The sequence below is a fragment of the Cucurbita pepo genome, chromosome 5 (assembly GCF_057944985.1).
Source record: "Cucurbita pepo subsp. pepo isolate OVF chromosome 5, ASM5794498v1, whole genome shotgun sequence".
NCBI lineage: Eukaryota > Viridiplantae > Streptophyta > Magnoliopsida > Cucurbitales > Cucurbitaceae > Cucurbita > Cucurbita pepo.
The window spans coordinates 4,807,082-4,825,956 of NC_141802.1; the positions used below are offsets into that span (position 1 = coordinate 4,807,082).

Here is an 18,875-nt window from a genome sequence, read left to right on the forward strand (position 1 = left end):
TTTTGGTGGTTATATATAATATTATTAAATTAAGGAGTGGGTTGATAAGATTTGAGTTGGGCCTAGGCAAGAAGAAGCCCAGTCAGTGGAAAGAGTGTAGGCTTAGTAAAAAAGAGGTTGCGTTTGTGCTTTTAGACCGACAAGGAAGGACGGTGGTAATAATTGTATAAACAATAATAATGTCCTATGACTATACCCATGCCATTTAATTTACCACTCATTTCCAATATAAATATATATATATATTAGAAATTTACTTACACTAAAACTATTCTATCAAACCAGCCCATTTTCATGCGGGTTATGATATTATTTATAATATTATTATAAAAATGTGATATTATTTAAATATTTTAATATATTTGAAAAGGATAGATATGTATTTATGCATGTTGAACATATATTTATATTAAGAGTAGTGGCGTACTGAATTGGTGGGGACATAAACGAGGAATATAATCTCATCTTTGGTCCTATTTATCTAATCAAGAAAAAATAACCCTCACTCTCTATCTTATTTCATGTTTAAACAAAAAAATCTCCGGTTTCGGTTCCAACGTTTGTATGATTCTTCACTCGTAATTCTCATTGGGCCCAAGAGACCCACATCTTCAATTGAGGCCCAATATGAGCCAACTCTAGATGCTCCTAGGCCCCACACCCAATATGAGCCAACTCTAGATGCTCCTAGGCCCCACACCGCCCACACCTACGAATTAATATGAGGAAGGGCAATTAAGCAATGATTTTACCATAAACATATCGGTGTAGATAATGTCTTTTAAATAAATTAAAAGACTAATGTGGATATTTCTAATCTATTTTTTAATGCGTTTCTGTAATTAGATGTGTTTATAAACAATTAAAGATTATAATCGGTAGTTGATATTCGTTGAATTATTTTATTTAGTCAACTTGATGACGAATGCAATGATGTAATTCTAAATTTATTTAAATTGTAACTAGAAATTAATCAAACTTTTGAGTTACATCAATATCAAGCTGGTTCAGCGAGGAGCTAGAGAAACCGACGACCCGGCCGGAATTGCCCGATTATTTGACCAAATTCTCGATTCTAAATACAGCTTGGAAATCTTGCTTGCCACGTGAGCCATATTAGGGCGCTTAGATGGATCCACGTCAACACAATGAATAGCCAATCGCGTGACCTTCTCCGCCACGTGTATCGGAAAAGAGTCCTTTAACCTACGGTCCACCCACCTTCTCAACCTTCCTCCTACTTCTAGGGCTACACCGCCTTGAGGCTCCTCGTCATTATCTCCTTCGATTACTGCCATGGCGCTCTCGATCAAAGAAACCCTAACGAAATTGCCTTTTCTTCTGTCAAATTTGAACTTCAAAGGCTCCTCTCCAGACAATAGCTCTAAAATCACCACGCCGAACGCGTACACGTCGGTCATTGGAGTTGCTATGCCGCTGGATTTATACTCCGGTGCCATGTATCCTCTAACCCCTTTTATCTGTACTTTCTTCATTGAATCCGTAGAAATTTCGCCATTACACCTCGAATCCGTCGGTTCTTCAACTGTTTTGTTCCAATCAACCTCATTACAGAGCTGCGCTGCACCGAAGTGACAAATCCTAGCTTTAAACAAAGGCTCTGTTACTATAATACTGCTACTCTTTATGTGATTATGCGATAGGCTTATGTTTAATCCTGATTTGTTGTGGATATAATCGAGGCCTTGCGCCAAATCTGTAGCGACTTGCATTCTGGAAATCCAAGTGGATAAAACAGTGAAATTAGGGCTTCTAGAATTTCTCAAACAATCGGAGAGATTCGCTCCATTTACAAAATTGTAAACCAAATAGAGATATTCTCCAGAAATTGAAGCGCCAAGAAGTTCGATCATACTCGTGTGGTGACTTCGACAAATCTCGTAGAAGCGATCTCTGAATTCCTGGAGCTTTATTTTGCGATGAAACTTGCGTTGGAAGATCATGACATCCTTACCACGAAGCGTGCAACGCCATGAAGGCGTGGAGGACGAGGCAGAGTATCGCTTGTTCAGAAAATTGTTAGTGGCTGCGTTAATTTCAGAGAAATCAAAGATTCGAGGAGATTCAGGAAGAGATTCGTGAAGGCTAGAAAAGGAACCTGAAGAAAATTTGTTGGTGGAATTGGAGAATATGAATTCGGAATCCTTGTAAGGGGAAGAGGTAGATGAATTTGCATCGGAGAGTTTAGATCGCGAGGATCGCGAGAGGGGAGGATTTGATTCAATCTCTGCAACATGGAGCGCCATTTTAGTTATACACATAAAGGAATGAAGAAGAAGAAGAAGAAGAAGAAGATGAAGTTTTTCTGGGGGGAAGAAATTGATGTGTAGTAAACTCTTAGCAGGTCTACTTCAAATATATATATATATATAATAGTTACACATATCAACATCAAACTATTATTTTTATGAAAGTAAAATAATATTTATAAAGTCACGTTCTATTATTAAATTTAGCTATTGACATTTTATTATTTTCAAATTTAGTTTATGATCTATTATTTAAAGATTTATAGAACTACATAAACTCAGCATATTAAAATACTATAGGTTTGAAACAAAATTATATTATTATTACTATTCTTGCTTATTTAATAATAATGATTGCACTACAATAATTAAGCTTAAAAAACACTCATGTTGCTATTTAAATTGGTTGAATTTTGTAAAATATTCGTCTTTTTCAATCCTCTATATTTCACTGTATCCATCTAAAATAATAAAAAAAAAATAAAGATTTTGTGGACAATAAAACAAATTATCTTCAAAAATAAACAAATGATGAAATAACGTCTACGGCCTGTTTTTGTCTACCGGTTCCACGACAGTAACATTATCCACTAAATAAATAAATAAATAAATTATAATAGATATTGTCATATTGTCAAGATTATGTTATATGTGTGTACATACAGAAGACATTCCCCTACATTATTTAAATTATTTATCGCAATAAAATAAAACTGCGGCTTAAAACTGGTTAATGGTTGGCTTTTTAAAAATTAAATTAGTATTTAATTTATGAATATGTGCACGTTTCAAATTATTATTATTATTATGTAATCAATTGAAAAATATAATTATAATAATAAAGAGCTTAGTAAAAATGTTTAAATATACAAATTATATTCAAAATAAATAAGGTGTATAATCTTGTTTACCTATTTTATCATTTTTATTTAGATGATATAGTTTAGGTAATCAAATAAATAATTGTTTAAAAACATCCACCATCGTGCATGTTTAAATTAAACAACAGAATTGACGGACATATTTAATATATTTTTAAAAAATATAAGATTACAACAACTTAATATATATAAGATTTTCAAATTTCAAAATTTTAAGTCGGATTTCTTGGTAATTAATATTTATATCCACCATAAATTTTTTTTTTTTTAACCGCACAATTAAATGTGTTGAAAAATACAATAGATAACAAAATAATAATAATAATAATAAATAAATAAAAATACTCCCAACTTGGAAGACGTATTAATTTTGAATAAAAATGGTTAATAGTTAGTTGCAAAATTTTTCTAAGTCGGAGAAGCTTTTACAAAAATACAATTAAACTTTTTAAAAAATGTTTAATTAAAATTTTCTAACAATACCCTAATTTTTTTAATTTAAAAAATAATTAATACGTGAAAGTGGAATGTGTCTTAAAAATACTTATTAACTTTCAAAATTAAAATTAATATCTTCAAATTTTTAGAAAAAAATAAAATATTTTTTATATTCAATACCTTGATATAAATAATTTATGAAACGTAGATAGTTTATCTTTGTTAATATATTGACGAATAATTTTTATTTATACGATTTTTAAAAGTTGATAGATATTTTTTAATATGTTTTTTCTTTTTATTTTTTTAAAAAGTTGGACCATGTTAATAAAACTTTTTAAAATTCAAGAATATTTTTTTAAATATTTTGAAATAAAATATTAATAATCCACACATAGATATTTTTAATTTTTAAAACAATGGAAGATATTTTTGAAGAAAAATAACAATGTTCATCCAAAAATAACAATTAAACGTTTAAAATATTATTGAAAATTGTAAAAATTTAAACGTACTTTCATACAAATTACCAAAGTCTACATATTTTTTTATAATTAATTTAGCCTCTACCAATTTAAATCAAATTTAAATTTCAAATATATATTTATATACAATAATTCAAATCATTAAATACAGTAAATATATTATCTTTAATATTAAATTAATTATAATATTTGTAATTTATATTTAATATATAAAATATTAATTTATACCATTCAAATTAAATATATATTTATCATTTAAAACACAAATTAATTTGGTGGCTCCCGGGAAAATAACTTTAATATGGATATCTAATTTGGGTCAAGCCACCAAGTATCATCCAGTATACAGCCCAAACCGTGTCAATTACAGAAATAATAATAAAAAAATCATTAGGCAAACTATAATAATAATAATAATAATAATAATAATAATAATAATAATAATAATAATAATAATAATAATAATAATAATAATAATAATAAGAAGAAGAATAATAATAATAATAATAATAATAATAATAATAATAATAATAATAATAATAATAATAATAATAATAATAATAATAATAATAATAAGAAGAAGAAGAAGAAGAAGAAGAAGAAGAATAATAATAATAATAATAATAATAATAATAATAATAATAATAATAAAAGAATGGCAATTACAGAAATAAATAAAAAAGCGAAAGGGCAAAGTATTTACGTCTTGGGTAACAGAAAAGGAAATAAAATAGCAAAAAAGGCTGCTCTTCCTCTTTTCCCTCCTCCCCTGAACTCAGAACGCCGATTCAATCCCCTTCCTTCCCTTATATCTTCTCTGTGAATTTCTCTCTGGACCACCGCTCCTCCCTTCTTCTACATTGCGCCTCCTGCTTCTTTCTTCCACTTCTCGCATGGCTTTCTCTTTATACAGATTGCCATCTCTCTGAACCCACCACTACACAATGACCGGTACATGGAAGAAACTCAAGATGGCTTTTGGGACTCGTATGTGTCTCCATCTTCCTCGTGTTGCTGGGGATTCGACGCCGTCTAGTAATGTTGCTCCCATGTCCTCTGAGGCCGTTTCTCCGATGGGTAGTGCTTCAAATTGCCGCCAATCTTCGCCGATTCATTCTTCGTCTAGTTCCCGTGTATCCAAAAGCAGATCAAGGTCTTCTAGGGTAATGATTCTGTTTTCTCGTTATTGGAATTGTCGATTAATTGCCTATTTCAATTCAATTTTGTTTGGTGGGTTGTGTTATCTTCTTTTGAAATCTTGTTACTCTTTTGGTTTTTGATTCTAGGTTGTTTTGAATACTCTTCCTATGATTGTTCTTTTTGTATTCGATCAGTTTTTTCGTAGAATATCTATGACGGATTCTTACTGATCCTCTCAATTATGGGTTTTCAAGAAAACTTTACATAATGGTTTGGTTTTGCACTTTATCAGAGAATATTTATGTCTTACAGAAAGACAAACCCTTCTTTCGACGGACGGAGGCTATTGGTGTTTTCTGGTTTTATCCCGTTTTGAAATATTGTTGCCTCTTTCGTTATTCGTGTGGGGTACGATTGGATTTATTAGAACTTAGTTGTGATTTGTGGAAGAAGGCTATTCCTTGTTGGGTTCTGTTTTTTACTGTTTATGTTATTATCTTTCTTTTGCTATGTTCTAATCGTTTGATCTAGTGGAAGAACCCTTTGTTCTTTTCAGCATAATCTGTGAAGTGTTAAAACTATAATGCATCTTAATTCTGGCCAAGAAGGTTCTTGTCGATTCTGGGAAATCTGATCATATTATGCAGTATTTTGGAGTTAGTTTTGGTACTTATTTGCATTTGGACTTGCCCATTTGATTGAATGTTCTTTCTAAATTGCAGAGGACCTGTGCAATATGCTTGATCACCATGAAAGCAGGGAATGGGCATGCTATTTTCACTGCAGAGTGTTCTCACTCTTTCCATTTCCATTGCATTGCCTCAAATGTAAAGCATGGGAGCCAAATTTGCCCTGTTTGCAGAGCGAAATGGAAAGAAATTCCTTTCCAGATTTCCACTTCGGATTACGCTAGCCCCAGAACCAACCCAGTTGGCTCGGCCCCAGATGATCCGTGGATGGCTATGGTTCGACAGATGGCTTCTCCTCGCTCCGATACTGGTAGACAGATCTCCTCTCTTTTTCATGGTTCTGAACCAGTAGCTTATGATGATGATGAAGCTTTAGATCAACAACCTCATGCCACCGAGAGAAACACATCAAATGATGGTGCCGCTGTTCATAGTTGCACTGATAAAGTAGAGGTCAAAACGTACCCTGAAATTTCAGCTGTTCCAAGATCAGTTTCTCGTGATCACTTCTCTGTGTTAGTCCATGTCAAGGCTCCTTTCTCCATTGCTACACAAAATAACTCTAGAAGCCAGGCTGCATTGCCTCTTTTGAATCAACCTTCTCGTGCACCAGTTGATCTGGTAACAGTGCTTGATGTTAGTGGCAGTATGGCAGGTACGAAGCTCGCCCTGCTCAAACGTGCTATGGGTTTTGTGATCCAGAATCTCGGCCCTTCTGATCGGCTTTCGGTCATATCATTCTCCTCAACCGCTCATCGTCTTTTCCCGCTTTCTCGAATGACTGACCTTGGACGACAGCAGGCATTGCGGGCTGTTAATTCTCTATCATCAAACGGTGGGACAAACATTGCTGAAGGCTTGAAGAAAGGTGCCAAGGTGTTGGTTGACCGCAAGTTGAAGAACCCTGTTGCTAGCATTATAATGTTGTCTGATGGGCAGGATACATATACTTTCAATGGTTCTAGTAGTGCTCGTCCTCAAATAGATTACGAGTCCCTCCTTCCAGTTTCAATTCTTCGCAATAACCACTCTGGAATGCAGCAGATACCGGTGCATACGTTTGGAGTCGGTGCAGACCATGATCCCGTGACAGCGCATACGATTTCCAACGCATCAGGGGGCACATTTTCAGTTATAGAAAACGAAAGCACAATCCAGGATGCATTCGCTCAGTGCATCGGTGGCCTCTTGAGCGTGGTGGTGCAGGATCTGCAGGTTGAAGTAAGATGCATTCACCCAAGTCTGCAGCTTGGTTCAATACAAGCAGGAAGTTACCAAGCCAGCATCACAGAACGTGCAAGATGTGCCACCGTACACTTCGGAGACTTATATGCCGAAGAAGAGAGGGACTTTTTGTTGACACTCAACATTCCAGTTGATGAATCTGAAGGTGAGATGCCATTGCTAAAGGTTAAATGCGTTTACAAGAACCCCATCACCAAAGAGCCAATCACTTTGGACGAGGTCAGTGAGGTTCAAATACAGAGGCTAGACAGAGTAGGGGAACAAGCAGTGTCATTAGAAGTAGACAGACAGCGAAATAGATTTCGAGCAGCAGAGGCGATATCGGAGGCTAGAGTTGCTGCGGAACGGGGTGATTTAGCTGGTGCAGTGTCTGTGTTGGACAATTGTTATAGAACCGTGTCTGAATCAGCATCTGGTCGAGGTAGCGACCAATTATGTGCGGCTCTTTGCGCCGAGCTGAAGGAAATGAAGGAAAGAATGGCGACGAAGCATATGTACGAGGCGTCTGGAAGAGCATATATGCTGTCGGGATTGAGCTCGCATTCATGGCAGAGAGCAACTGCGAGAGGGGATTCAGTGGACATGGGAAGCGCAGTGCAGAGTTATCAAACGCCATCAATGGTGGATATGGTGACTCGTTCTCGGACCATGATATTGGAGGCGCCGCCATCTCAAAGAACACTGATTCCCACTCACTCTTTCCCGGTGAGAGCACTGCAGCCGCCATCTCCGCGGTAAATTGTAGTGACTGATGAGGTTTGAAGCTGAAATGAGCTGAAATGGCTCTGCAATTCCCAATGCTCTGTTTTTTTTTTGTCTTCATGGTTCTTCTATTGGTTTATTTGATTTTATACAATTCTTTTTGTTTTTGACGTGGGTGGGTTAATCGTTGTCGTTAGGATTCGTTATTTGGAAATACCATTTGTGTATTTATTTCACTACATCAATAAAAATATCATTCTACTTTATATTTTATCTAAAAAAATTAGAACATATCTAAACTTTGTAGTGTAGTTTTGAAACAGAGTACTAATGGCAAGAATGTTTTTTTTTTTTTTTTTTTTTTTTTTTTTTTTTTTAATTTAATTTATTTATTTAATTTTTTTTTTTTATAAAATTTAGACCAAATTTGGTTCCTTGGCCTTCTCCACACAGTGGGACTGTTTCAATGTGTTTATCTTTCCCGACGGCGGCAGGTATGATCTTTTTTTTGGATTTTTGAACACTAAATTCTGATTTACATTGCGAGTTTTTGTTGAAATGAAATCTTTAGTGTTTATGAATGCGAAAGAGGTAGTGAAGCAGTTCATCGTGTGACAAACCTCAGGAAATTTGTGGCGGAGCCTTCAAATTTATCGACGGAGTCATTGGCACTCTGAATGGCAAAAAAAGCGACACCTGCTACGACTACGTATTCTCCGTCTCCTACTACCCACAAACCAGGCCACCCATCTTCAGAAGCGACGACGTCGATTGGGTTCGCCCAGATGGCCGAGGCTTCCACCAGTGCCGTCCTGCTTGTATGTCTATCCTGCCCGCTTCTGTTTTTCTCATCTGCTGTTCGCTGCTCCACATAATTAGCTTTACGTTATTGTTTCATTTATTGTATGTTTAGCTGCAGCTTCTAATTATCTTGCTAAAAAACTGTGGTTTCTAATTGCTGCTAGTCTGAGCTCGTCGTTCTCAATTAGTTTACCCTTGTGGTTTAAAATGTGTTGTTTCCAACAAAGTCTTATTGATAGGTTCATCCTTGGAGGCTTGGTTCAGTAGTTAATCATATAGTCATTGACTTCAGAAAATGAGGATTTTACATTTTTGTTGTTGAATTTGCACTGAAACATCATTTTATCATTCACATGCAGTTTTCAGGACTGGTGCTGTAAATGCTGCTTCAGGTTCAGCTTATGCAGAGTTTGGTAATACCAAGGTCATTGTTTCTGTGTAAGTTCTAGCTTACAACCTACCCCAACTATCCTTCTCTTTGCTGATGAGCTTGAATACCAACGCTCTAACCTACATGAACTTTGATGCTTTTCCTTTTATCGTTCAAATCTTTTGCCACTTTTTGCAGCTTTTTGTGCATGAATTAAGAGCTTTACCCCTTCTTTATTCATATTCTGCGTTCTTTGCATCAGTTTTGGCCCTAGAGAAAGTAAGAAAGCAATGATGTACAGTGATATTGGCCGGCTGAATTGTAGTGTCAGTTATTCAACATTTTCGACTCCAGTTCGGGGACTGGTGTGACGGATACCGCTCTCGTTGTATATGTTTTATACATCATACCTTATCATCATGATTATCTGATTTTGTATGAACTTCATTTGTTAGGGATCAGAAAACAAGGAGTTCTCTTTGATGCTACATAAAGCTTTGGAAGGGGCAATAATACTGGAGATGTTCCCCAAGACAACTTTTGATGCATTTGCCTTGGTGTTGGAATCTGGAGGCAGTAAGTTTAAGATTGTTTTAGATGGATAGTAATCGTTTAGATATTGGCTGACGAACACAAATACGAATACGAACAAGTATTATGGCTTACTCTCACCTGGGAGTACCAATGATTTGTTATTCAATTTGAGGATTGTTGGGAGGGAGTCCCATATTGGCTAATTAAGGGGTTGATCATGGGTGTATAAGTAAGGAATAGATCTCCATTTGTACGAGGCCTTTTGGGGAAGCCCAAACCAAAACCATGAGAGTTTATACTCAAAGTGGACACTATCATATCATTGTGGAGATTTGTGGTTTCTAACAAGAGATCATAATGGTATGGAGCTTGTTGGGTTACTTATTTTGGGTCACTTAACTACTTGTTAGCAATAGGTTTCACATTAAGGTATCCATGAGGCAAATTTTATGCTTGCTGGCATCACTTTGGAGATAGAACCGACTAGTTTTCTCCTTAGCTCTCTGCATGTAACGACTCAAGTCCACTACTAGCAGATATTGTCCTCTTTTGGGCTTCCCATCAAGGTTTTAAAACGCTAGGGAGAGGTTTCCATACCCTTAATGCTTTGTTCTCCTTCCTACATCGATTGGAGAAGGGAACGAGTGCCACCAAGGACGCTGGCCCCAAAGAGAAGTGGATTGTAATATCCCACATCAGTTGGGGAGGAGAATGAAGCATTCTTTACAAGGGTGTGAAAATCTTTCCCTAGCAAACACGTTTTAAAACCTTGAGGGGAAGCCCGAAAGGAAAAGTCCAAAAAGGACAATATCTATTGATTTTTATGTAAACTAAAGCATGGAAGTAAGGTTACCTTTTCTCTAATATTGACCTTTTGTTGTGGCAGGTGACCTTCCTGTTGTAATATCATGTGCTAGTCTTGCTCTTGCTGATGCAGGGATTATGCTTTATGATCTTGTTGCCGCAGTTTCTGTGGTATGCATTCCGATTCCAACATAATGCACTCATAATTCTTTATTTTCAAGTTCTTATACAGTCACTCATATCTGTTAACCAGAGCTGCTTTGGGAAGAATCTTCTTATTGATCCTATGTTGGAGGAGGAAAACTACGAAGATGGAAGTTTGACGATAACTTGTATGCCATCTCGTTGCGAACTCACTCAGCTCACTATCACAGGCGAGTGGTCAACTGCTAAAATTAATGAGGTAAACATCTACTTTTAAGTTCATGTTTCAACCCTGCCAGAGTCACAGTTGAGAAGTAAACAATAAGTTATCAATAATACCACCACAGGGTATGCAACTTTGCGTTGATGCGTTGTGTAAGCTTGTGAAGATCATGCGGTCATGTTTGAAGGAATCTGCCACCATTTCAGAGGAATAAAAGTAGCCATTTTTTCTTTCAAGGAAAAGAACAAAAAAGAACACAAAAGAATTGGAATGGTGGAAGAAGCGAAGTTGACTTGAAGCTATTTTTGCATTTATTATAATGTTGGCGAGTCAAGTCAGAGCCTCCGCCTACCTCTTTCTGGTCTTCCTGGTCTTTGGTCTGTGGTCTTCGCAAACAAGCAGCTCTGCGCTTCTGCCACCGCCCATTTTCAAAGTCTATTCCCCCATCAAAGTCAATTTTCATTATATACATGTATGTGTATTCTTTTTTTAATAGTTAGTTATGATCCTTCGAGATAATATGAGATTGATCATGATTTTGACTATATCCATTACTTGAAACTATTCTATTAGTTTCATTACTCGTTCTAGAAGAACATTCTTTCTTTGTCGATTAGCTCTCTTTTATCCAACTTCAGTGATTTAGCCGATGACTAACGAAAACAATAACTGAAATGCATAGAGACCCAAGTATGATTTAAGTATAATTCAATTGTTTAAGACATAAGTGGATGGGAAATGTATTCTAAGTATTGAAACATGTTTATTTTGTGAGTAGGAAACATGAATGATGATGGGTACCTAAGTTCCAATCTCTCCCCACTTGAACCACGATTGAATGTTATAGCGAACAGTAAAGAAATAGTAAGAATCCATAATAATGTACAAATAAATATTTTCTTATTGAGTCTAAGAAAGCAAGCAAGCAAGGCTATAGAGCATGAATATGCATATGTATATGATATGCGTGGGGAAGGAGAAGGCTAAAAATGGAGGCAATGCCAAATGAGAACAGTCTGTAAGGCAATGGCAATGGAAGAGGAGCAGCAATAAATGGGTATTATTAATGCTCCCATAAGGGGTGTCGAAAGGTCTTCTCAGATTATGGCCCCATTTTCACTCCCTATTTTCTACTTTATTTCCCCTTCCTTCTCTTTACTTTACATTATTATTAAAACAACTCAATACAAAAACGCACTATAAACCATAGTCTATACATAATACAATAGAAAATTTAAACCTTATAAAATTTCCATAAAGAAAACAAGGCCGACCAAACTACAAGTACTAAATTATTAACAAATTGCAAAGAAGTTTCACAAATAATTCCAATCCCCTCTCTCTCTCTCTCTCTCTCTCTCTCTCTCTCTCTCTCTATATATATATATATATATATATATATATATATATATATATATATATATTTCCACCTCAAGCCATAGAACAGCCAATATTGCTCTTGATACAGAACCAGAGATTCAGAGGAGCTCACAAGTTTGGTTTCTTGGTGTTCACAATAATCTATCATAAAAGGTATTTGATTTCTTTATTTACATTCTATTATAAGCATTTTCTCTACAAAACTAAGAATTCTATAAAGAATGGAGTAAATTTTTTAATTTGTTAGAGTGAGGGAAAATGAAATAAAAAAAATAGCAATAAAAACCAAGAAGAATCAAAAGCCAAATTTTGGCTTCCTCTGAGGAACAGAAAAAGAAAAAGAAGTCGGGGTTTTGTTGTTTCTTATTCCTCCCCAAAATATATGGAGTGAAGTCAACTCCTAGGATCTATATAATAAGAACAGCCAAAGGAAAGGGCAAAAGAAAAGTACCTTTTTTAAAAAAATTTACTTCATTTGAAGATCCAACAAGAGCATCTTCTCGCCATTTTCTGTTATGGACTGTTTCTTTGTCTCTGTCGGTCTGTCTCTTTCACATACTCATGGAAGCGCTGCTTCTGGGTTTCCATTATTTTATTTCTTAGTTTCCTGTGTCAATCTTCTCTTTCAACCCACCTTGAACGTTTCAAAGCCCATATTCCCCATTTGTTCAAATTCTGAATTTCAAGTCGTCGTCGTCGTCGTTGGGCCGTGAAGAACAAGAAGGGTTTCTCTTCATGTTCTGAAACAGGTATTTCTATAAGACCCCACTGCCATGTTTCTCTTGTCTGTCGGTGTGTTATTTGAATGAGAGAGAGAGAGAGAGAGAGAGAGAGGAAGTTTGGTTTAAAGAATTGGGTTACAGAGTTCAAATGATCTTGAGCGGCTGAAAGAAGCAAAGTTTCTCTCATCTCTGTATCACCAACTTTTTTTTTTTTTCTTTTCATTCTCCTTTTGGAGGGGGTTGAGATTCTCTATGATATTTAAAGTTTTTGGTTGTTGAAGAGGGTATTTTAATAGAAAATACTCACATGTCCAACTTGTTCATTTGAGTTGTGCAGTTTGAGAGGCTTTACAGCTTCATCCTTGCTGCAATCTTGTTAATTCACATGATTCATGGTGACACCAGGCATGGAAAATCTTCCTCTCCCGGCTATGTGGCACTGAATTCATCCCTTTAATCTTATTTTCTTCTGTTGCAGGTTGACTACATTAGAACTCCGGCCAGAGGTTCATTTGGGGAGATCTTTATGGCTTATGGTAGTTCTAGATCCGTAAGGTTAGTTTCCTTCTCAACCTCAAACCAGAGAACTCAATTTTCAACACAATTTCTGTTGTTTTCTGTAGCATTTATCGGATTCTTTTCCAGATTCCAAGATGATCTTGAATCATCCACCCTGCCTACTATCAATGGTGGTGGCGTGAAGAAGATCATATACAACCTTGATGGCACACATATACCAGAATCGACGGCTTCCAGGAAGTCTGGAAGATCCTTGCGAGCTAAAGTTCTGTCTAGAGTTTTCTCTGAGGATTATGAGAGAGTGCAAAGAAAAATATTGGATCCTAGAGGACCAGCCATAAGGAGATGGAATAAAATCTTTTTAGTAGCTTGTTTAATCTCTTTGTTTGTAGACCCACTTTTCTTTTACTTGCCTGTCGTCCGGGATAATGTCTGCATTGATATAGGAGTAGGTCTCGAAGTCGTCCTCACAATTATAAGAACAATAGCTGATGTTTTCTACACAGTTCATATTCTCATTAAGTTTCGTACAGCTTATGTCGCGCCCTCTTCTCGTGTATTTGGGAGAGGAGAGCTTGTTATAGACACTTGTAAGATAGCAGTAAGGTATCTACGGCATGGTTTCTGGATTGATTTCATTGCAGCAGTGCCAGTTCCTCAGGTATATGTGGGTCTTTCAATTGCTTTATCATTGATGTTGGGTATGAGGTTGACAAATTGTTGATCTAAGCACTGCTTTTGTAGGTACTGATATGGATTGTCATCCCCAACCTCAGTGGCTCAATAATGACAAACACCAAGAACTTTCTGCGGTTCTTTCTCATATTCCAGTACATCCCAAGGCTTTTTCTCATATTTCCTCTCTCAACACAAATTGTTAAGGCCACTGGACTTGTGACACAAACAGCATGGGCTGGAGCTGCTTATAACCTGATCCTGTATATGTTGGCAAGCCATGTGAGTAGAAGAATAAGTAGAAATGAATAACTTATATGACTCAAGCTGATCCTACTGTTTTATCCTTTTAAAAGGTTCTAGGAGCTTGCTGGTACCTTCTTTCAATTGAGCGACAAGAAGCATGCTGGAGAACACTTTGTAAGTTTGACAAATCTTGTAACAATGGATTCTTCGACTGTCATAAGATCGATGACCCTCAAAGGGGCTCGTGGTTTCGTACGAGCAACATCAAAAACACATGCAATCCAAATGATCCCTTTTATCAATTTGGTATATATGGTGATTCAATAACTTTCCATGTCACAACCTCACCGTTTTTCAACAAGTACTTCTACTGTCTTTGGTGGGGTCTGAAAAATCTCAGGTGAGCTAATCCTGCATTTGGAAGTTCTCTTTTCATACTCCTTTGAAACGAAGGAGCAATTAAACAATATGGAATTATCATATGCTTCAAATACATTGGCCTCCAATATGATAAGGGGCTGGGAGACTCTGTATATTCTTTAAACCATCAAACCATAAAATGGTTGAAGATCAGTGTGAGGTCCCACGTCGGTTGGAGAGGGGAACGAAACATTCCTTATAATGGCGTGGAAATCTCTCCCTAATAGACGCGTTTGAAAAACCGTGAGATTAACGGCGATACATAACGGGTCAAAGTGGACAATATCTGCTAGCGGTAGGACTTGGGCTAACAAATGGTATCAGAGCCAGACACTAGGTGGTGTGTCAGTGAGGACGCTGAGCCCCAAGGGAGTGGATTGTGAGATCCCACGTTGGCTGAAGAGGGGAACGATTACTTACAAGGGTGTGGAGACCTCTTCCTAAGAGATGCGATCTAAAAACTTTGAGGGGAAGCCTAAAAAGGAAAACTCAAATATGACAATATCTGCTAGCTGGGCTTAGGTGTGGGCTTGGGCTTGGCTGATACAGTTTGATATGAAAATTTCAACTATCTTTGATTTATACTTGCAGTTCCTTGGGACAAAATCTTGCCACAAGCACTTTTGTTGGGGAAATAGTTTTTGCCATAATTGTGGCAACTCTTGGACTGGTTCTGTTTGCATTGCTCATTGGCAATATGCAGGTAAGCCATTCGTATAATTGCTATTGTAATCGATCATTTTGTCCTACCCAGTTCTGTTATATATCATGCTTGTTCTTCATAGTTTCTATAAAATCATTGTCAGTCTTGCTTGAAGTTAAATGAATCATAAATGCTTATTTGTTTTAAGAAATACCTCCAATCGACGACTGTCCGGTTAGAAGAGTGGAGAATAAGGAGAACTGATACAGAGCAATGGATGCATCACAGGCAGCTACCTCCAGAGCTCAGACAATCTGTCCGCAGATATGATCAGTATAAGTGGGTAGCAACTCGAGGAGTTGATGAAGAATCGCTGCTTAGAAGCCTTCCATTGGATCTCCGAAGAGACATAAAACGTCACCTCTGCCTCGATCTTGTTCGAAGGGTAAGTTTCACACATAAACTGGAAGAGCATTTGTGGAAATGATCAAAATGTGGCTAATTAAACTGATTCTTCTCTGTGCTGCACACTCTTCCTTGATTTTGGCAGGTTCCATTGTTCGATCAAATGGATGAAAGAATGCTAGATGCAATATGCGAGAGACTTAAGCCTGCCTTGAGCACAGAAGGCACATTTCTGGTGCGAGAGGGAGATCCAGTCAATGAAATGCTATTCATAATCAGAGGACATCTCGATTCATACACCACTAATGGCGGCAGAACAGGATTCTTCAACTCCTGTTGTATCGGTCCAGGTGATTTCTGTGGTGAGGAGCTGCTAACATGGGCACTCGATCCTCGTCCCAGCGTTGTACTTCCTTCTTCCACTCGCACGGTCAAAGCCATCTCAGAAGTAGAAGCATTCGCTCTCATAGCAGAGGATTTGAAATTCGTATCCTCCCAGTTCAGAAGACTCCACAGCAAACAACTCAGACACAAATTTCGATTCTACTCGCATCAATGGCGAACATGGGCTGCCTGCTTTGTTCAAGCAGCATGGCGGCGATATAAGAGACGCAAAGGAAGAGCCGAGCTCATGGCTAGAGAGAGGTATCCAGCTACCAACCTCGACTCGCCATTTTCACCACCAACTGCATCAAATTCGGATACATGTTCAGGAAACCCTAGAATAAGGATGAATAAGCGCTGTGTGTCGGATGCTGGGGTAGTAAGCTCACTGCAGAAGCCAGAAGAGCCCGACTTCTCCATTGTTGAGGAATGAATGAATCTACAATTCTATTATTTGTTGTGTGTGTAAAATGAAATGATAAGGCCCAACTCCCCAAAATGGGCCCAAATTCAGATCCAAAGGCCCAACTCTCCAAAATGGGCTGAAATACATATCCAAAGGCCCAATGTATTTTACGTTTCCTATTATATGGGCCTGGCCCGGATTGATGAAAGATGTAGTAGACAAATGAATGGGGAGGGTGGAGGTGGACAACATTTAATTTAACCCTCCAAAAATGGGACAACTCAGTAAATAAAAAAAGAGTATGGGTCCCACATCTGGCCACATCAGCAGCAGTAGTCATTACCATCGGGCCCACTTTGACCAGTCCTCTGCATTCATTTCCATTGACCATTGGAGGGGTTATTTTGCAATGATCATGTAATTAACACACCAAATCACGATTAATTAACGAAATTAGAGTTTCTTTGGAGACCAAATAGAAACACATTATTATTTGTCGGATACATAAAAAAAAATAATAAAATAAAAAAATAAAAGTAAAATTCGGTTGCATTATGCAAAGTCCCCACTCTGGTTCGTGTGACCATGTGAGGTTTATAACAAAGTCCAACGCTAAAATAATAATGTTGCGTACTAACAACAGTATTCTGTCTTTTTTTTTTTTTTTTTCTTCCATTAAATTAATAAATTTTATTTACGTAGAACACTGTAAAAAGAAATAATTTACCGAGGACGGTAAAAGGGTTAATGTTACAATTTTGTACAGATTAGGTGGAGAGGGTAAATTATTAGGAAGTAAAAGTAATGAATGAGATAAGATAATTGGGTGAAAATGACATGGAAAATAATTATTATGTTTGCACATATGTGGAAAAGAGGCATACGGAAGTAGGGACCCTAATAATCTAATTCAACTTAAATGGGAATCCAACAATAATAATGACCCTTCAATTTCACACCATTTTTTAAAATTATTTTTATTTTCAGATAATTCAATTATATAAATACATAATTTTATTTAACATTATTTTTAATTATATTGACACGATTTTATGAATAAAATGGTGGCCAATTCTAATTTTGTTTAGTAAGGTAGGTATATAATTAATGTAATCCACACCCCCACATTAATGAATAACATATAGTACACAACAGTATATTTACATTCGTTTAATAATAGTTGGTTCATAATTTGGTCATTATCATAATTCTATAAGAAAATAAATAAGTACCCATTTTTAATTATATTAATTATGCTACAGTGACCCTTAAAAATTAGGTTTGTAAGGTGTCAACTCGTCAATAGTAGAGAAGTCGACAATAGTGAAAAAGTTTGTCAGCTCGTCGAAAGGAAGAACATTGTCAATGGTGGGAAGAGAAAAAGTCGTGGAGTTGAGAATAAAGTGAGTTGTGGGAGAGGGAAAGCACGAGAAAAATGAAGAGTAGAAAGAAAAGAAAAAAGTGTTTCAAATGTTTACTTTAAAAAGTTAGATCGAACTGACGTCGATATATTAAATAAGATTTTGAAATTATTAAATGATGTTTGAAATAAATAAATAACTATTAATGTATGAATGTTGCATGGTTTATTGTAGTAATAGATAGGGTGGCATTATTCAAATATTGGGGTGGGTGGGTTACCAAAATTAATGGCAGCAAAAGGATGTCCTAAACAAATCAACCATAGGTTAAAAATTTTATTTCTATTATTTAGAAAATTCAATAATGTATGACGTTAACGTGGTGATGTTGAGAGGAGATGAGGTGATAGCAATGTGACGCATATTCTGTTCACACAAATAATAAGTCGGTTCTCGCTTTTGTTTTTTTCTCAAAATTATTTTTATTTATTTCTAAAATTTAAAAAAATTAATTTTAAGATTTATTACAAATACTCGAATTATGTAAATTATGATATAAACACAAGTCATTTTTAGATGCTAAATTAATTAATTTATTTATTTTTAATTGGGGAGAAGGAAAGAAAAGGAAACCTGCCGACAGCATGCGGGAAGGACACGAAGGCAAAGGAGATGTCAAAGATTTTACATTAAAATTCTTAAATTCCACATTTTTTATTTTTTTATAATTAAAAAGGAATTGAATTAAATATTAAAAATAAATGATAGAAAATTGAAATAAAAGGTGGAAAATGGAAAAAGGACCACATTAGCAATAAGAGGGAGTAATTAATATGGAGGCAAGGTCAAAGCAGGGAACAGTTTGAGAAAAGGATGGAAGGAAGGCGGTGTAGGAAAAATTAGAAGAAGAAGAAAGCAACAGCTTAACCTCACCTGTCAATGGCGGCGAGAAACAGAGCCACTGAGAGAGAAATTAAACCAACTCCTC

General features: G+C 36.2%; 4 protein-coding genes and 1 long non-coding RNA gene across 7 annotated transcripts; 3 read left to right on the forward strand and 2 right to left on the reverse strand.

The window, feature by feature from the left end:
- Positions 1-928: 928 nt before the first annotated feature.
- Positions 929-2,296, reverse strand: LOC111795984 (lysM domain receptor-like kinase 3). Its single transcript, XM_023678652.2, has one exon. It carries the CDS (start codon positions 2,280-2,282, stop codon positions 1,008-1,010), a length of 1,275 nt encoding a protein of 424 aa, XP_023534420.2. The 5' UTR covers positions 2,283-2,296; the 3' UTR covers positions 929-1,007.
- Positions 2,297-4,777: 2,481 nt separating this feature from the next.
- LOC111795962 (E3 ubiquitin-protein ligase WAV3) lies at positions 4,778-8,614 on the forward strand. 3 transcript variants are annotated; one of them, XM_087124139.1, is made up of 3 exons: positions 4,778-5,237; positions 5,937-7,904; positions 8,476-8,614. In XM_087124139.1, the coding sequence occupies exons 1-2, from the start codon at positions 5,019-5,021 to the stop codon at positions 7,884-7,886; spliced, it is 2,169 nt and encodes a 722-aa protein (XP_086980265.1). In that variant the 5' UTR covers positions 4,778-5,018; the 3' UTR covers positions 7,887-7,904; positions 8,476-8,614. The 3 variants fall into 3 exon arrangements, with proteins under 3 accessions (XP_086980265.1, XP_086980264.1, XP_086980263.1); XM_087124138.1 differs by lacking the exon at positions 8,476-8,614 and adding an exon at positions 8,271-8,344; XM_087124137.1 differs by lacking the exon at positions 8,476-8,614 and having other exon boundaries at positions 5,937-8,116.
- Positions 8,528-11,269, forward strand: LOC111796028 (exosome complex component RRP41-like). The gene is given in 8 exon segments (XM_023678717.2): positions 8,528-8,585; positions 8,588-8,668; positions 9,011-9,089; positions 9,284-9,386; positions 9,477-9,597; positions 10,442-10,530; positions 10,613-10,762; positions 10,851-11,269. Coding segments are annotated over 8 exon segments (771 nt in total). The 3' UTR covers positions 10,941-11,269.
- Positions 11,270-12,197: 928 nt separating this feature from the next.
- LOC111795964 (protein CNGC15b-like) lies at positions 12,198-16,734 on the forward strand. The gene is made up of 8 exons (XM_087124140.1): positions 12,198-12,259; positions 13,307-13,383; positions 13,474-14,008; positions 14,092-14,304; positions 14,379-14,668; positions 15,280-15,391; positions 15,540-15,776; positions 15,882-16,734. The coding sequence occupies exons 2-8, from the start codon at positions 13,355-13,357 to the stop codon at positions 16,551-16,553; spliced, it is 2,088 nt and encodes a 695-aa protein (XP_086980266.1). The 5' UTR covers positions 12,198-12,259; positions 13,307-13,354; the 3' UTR covers positions 16,554-16,734.
- LOC147792646 (uncharacterized) lies at positions 12,398-15,681 on the reverse strand. Its single transcript, XR_015421168.1, has 3 exons — positions 15,546-15,681; positions 14,400-15,476; positions 12,398-14,283 (listed from the first exon to the last, which is right to left on the reverse strand). It is a non-coding gene; the product is annotated as an uncharacterized LOC147792646 (long non-coding RNA).
- Positions 16,735-18,875: the final 2,141 nt, after the last annotated feature.